Genomic DNA, 2922 nt, shown 5'->3' with positions numbered 1-2922 from the left:
GCTCTCTCTCTCTTTCTCTCTCTCTCTCTCTCTTTCTCTCTCTCTCTCTCTCTCTCTGGCAAGCACGTGCTTTCTGTAGCAAATTTTAAAAGAGAGAGAGAGAGAAGAAAAAAGTGTTGAATTGGTGGCTGAGGTCTCAGGCTACCATGAGATGTCTCCGGAGAAAACAGAGAGGTCCTGAAGGAGAAGAAAGGGAGCCAGCCCAGGACTAGGATCCTGGAGGGCTTGGAAGGGAGACACTGAGTCCTTCCGGCCTGGGCAGCTATGAGAAATGTGGGCCTTCCAGAGAATCAGCATGTGGGCATTGCAGGAGGAGGGGACAGGAGGAGCCAAGAGCCACTTCAGTTCGGGCTCCCCTGCTTGGGGGATGATGGCGCCATCCTCAGGCAGGGCCCCAGAGGAGGGCAGCTGCCGAATTCCTGCACAAGTTGCAGCCCGGAAGGCCTCTCACATACGGAGTCTGGACTCTGGGGAGAGTGTGGGCATCGTTAGGGCATGGCTGACAGCAGGGTTAGGGTCTCAGGTGAGAAGAGTCAGGGGAGATCTGATCTTTTTGTTTCCATAGAGAAACTTCCAGGGAGAGCCAGCGTGCCCTGGAGAAGGAAGAAGTGAGCCGTCCATGTGGTAAGGCTTCTTCCTCACAGAGCCATCCCTCCGTCTCGGGGCGAACGCTGGCTCACAGACGCCTAGAGTCGAGGGCTGGACGAGCTCTGTGGGAGTTGCTGTCACTCACTCGTTCACTTTAGTGGGCCGTGGGCCTATGCACCCAGAGGCGAGCTAGATCCACCCCCGCCCTCAGCAGCTCCTGATCTAGAGGGAGACAGGCCCTGGCCTATAGAGTCCAGGTGGCATTGTGGCACCCAACCCTGCCTGAAGGGCAGTCTTCCTGGGGTGCTCATGCCTGAACGGGCCCTGAAGGAGTGGGGTCAGTGGGAGCCTCAGGCAAGAAGACCTTGAGCTCCCTGTCATTTGCTCACCACACACCTCTCCTGAGGCCTCCGGGGAAACCTAGGCGAAATGTGACCCAAGTCAGGTGCTTGGAAGGTTCCTAGTCAGTTGGGAGAGCAGCCAGGGCTCTGGAGCCAGCCAGGTTCACCCAGCCCCATTCCCCACGTAAGCTGGCGTGGGCATTCTGCAGTCTCTGCAGCCCCAGCCCGGCGCTCGTTACGAAGCTCCAGGCCTCTGAAGGTTGAGAAGGCACTGGATGTCTGGGCCCACCCTCCTCCATGGGCTCCCCCGGGGGCCTCTGGTTTCCGGTGTTGCCTCCCTCTCCCCCTCCCCTTTTCCAGGCTCCTGACTGCGATAACTAATGAGGCTGCCTGCCATAGTCTCTAATTGGGCTTGTCTGAGGCTGCCTGCCATAGTCTCTAATTGGGCTTGTCTGGGAGGAGCCGAGGCTGAGCAGAAGGGGGGCTATAGAGCTGTGAACTCCACCTGCGTCACTGGGGGAAGAGGGGAGAAGGGAATGCGCAGTAGTGGGGGCAGGGGTGCCACCTGAATTCCAGAGGGTGAGGGCAGAGGCTAGAAGTAAAGGAAGTGGAGAACATGCTCCTGAAGGTGGCCAGGGGTGAGAGCTTAACCTTGAGAGGGACTTGGGGGCCAAGCACCTGGGTCCCAGGTAGAACCTTGTGGGATCAGACAGTGTGTCTGACGGGGCAGACTGGGTCCTAGGAGCCCGCATCCCCAGTGGCGTAGGGCTCGAGGAAGCAGCTGTATCCCTCAAGTTGTCGAGTCTGGTGGTGGCAATGGCACTGCAGGATTGGGTCTCTGGTCCCCAGTGAGGTGGCAGCTGGTAGTGTAGAAGTCTGTGTCTCCAGGGGGTGTTCAGGCTGTGCAGCTGAAGGCCTGAGTCCCCAAAGAGGCATTTCAGGAGCTCAGACAGCTGTGCCGCAGAAGGGACAGAGGCTGGGCTTGCATACCTGAGAGAAGAGGAATGATTTGGGGTGCAGGCAGAGCTCAGAGAGCTGTGGCTTCCATGGGTGGAAGTCTGAGCTAGAGTCCCAGGCCTCAAAGAAAAGCCAGTAAGACTGAGCCTCCTTGAAAATTGCACAACCCACTGGCAGGAACTGCGTGTGCAGTGGGTTCTGCATGTGCCCTTGGTCTCAGAGAGGTCCAGGTTTCTGGTGTTGGGAAGGTGAGGGGCTGGGAGCCTCAGCTCCTGGTTGGGGGGTAGGCCTGGAAAGCAGCAGCTGGGAGAGCCAATCTGTGACCAAGAGGCCCCCTCCCCCTTTGGAGGGAGTCAGAGATTGTTGAGAACTTGGTGAAAATTTCCCTGAAAAATGCATATGCAGGCCACCCCATGCCGTCCGTCTGTGCCAGACTCCTCTGTAAAGGCTATCTCCCAGCCCACAGAGCGAGCCAAGAAAGGAGGATGCCTGCAGCCACTTTGTTGCCCTCAGGTTGCCCAGAAGAGAGGACGAGGAGTCGGCGAGCAAGGCCACGGTAGGCAGCCCCAGCACCGGCACCCCCAGTCCCTGTCCACTCCGGCCCAGGAGGCTGACATCAGCTCAAATCCTCCCCAGCCCCAGCTCCACGCCCCCACTCCTCGGGCACAGAGAAAAATCGTTTGTCCAAGAGATAACAAGGCCCTCGCTGTAGCTAATGAGAGCGGACAGTGAGGCGGAGGGAGGCCTAGAGGCCAGTGGGCGGCCAGAATGTTCCCAGGGGACCCCTCAACCACACACACAGGGCTGCAGCAGCCACGCACAGGCCTCTCGCAGACGTGGCTACACCCCCGGATTGCATAAATGCACACGCACATGTGCCCACACACGGGAAGGGGAAGGAGCCAGCCCTCCCCAGCCAGCCTTAGAGCTGTCTGGGGGCAGGTGCCCTGCCTCGGCTCCCCTGCCTGGCGCCCCACATGCCAGCTTCTCTACTCCTCAGAGCGGAAGCCTCCATTCTGATCTCAGGCAGGGAAAG

At 59.2% G+C, this 2922-nt stretch overlaps 1 protein-coding gene across 1 annotated transcript in view; it reads left to right on the top strand.

Annotated features, from left to right (window-relative positions):
* Positions 1-2922, top strand: part of KASH5 (KASH domain containing 5) — a 29559-nt gene that overhangs the window by 24846 nt on the left and 1791 nt on the right. The window contains exon 17 of the mRNA XM_006160154.3: positions 2400-2442. Within this exon, the coding sequence (XP_006160216.1) occupies positions 2400-2442 (43 nt within the window). The remainder of the gene's footprint in view (positions 1-2399; positions 2443-2922) is intronic.

The sequence above is a fragment of the Tupaia chinensis genome, unplaced genomic scaffold (assembly GCF_000334495.1).
Source record: "Tupaia chinensis unplaced genomic scaffold, TupChi_1.0 Scaffold000673_1, whole genome shotgun sequence".
Taxonomy (NCBI): Eukaryota; Metazoa; Chordata; class Mammalia; order Scandentia; family Tupaiidae; genus Tupaia; species Tupaia belangeri.
Note: the sequence above shows the minus strand (reverse complement) of the source record. Positions and strands in the feature narration are given on the sequence as shown.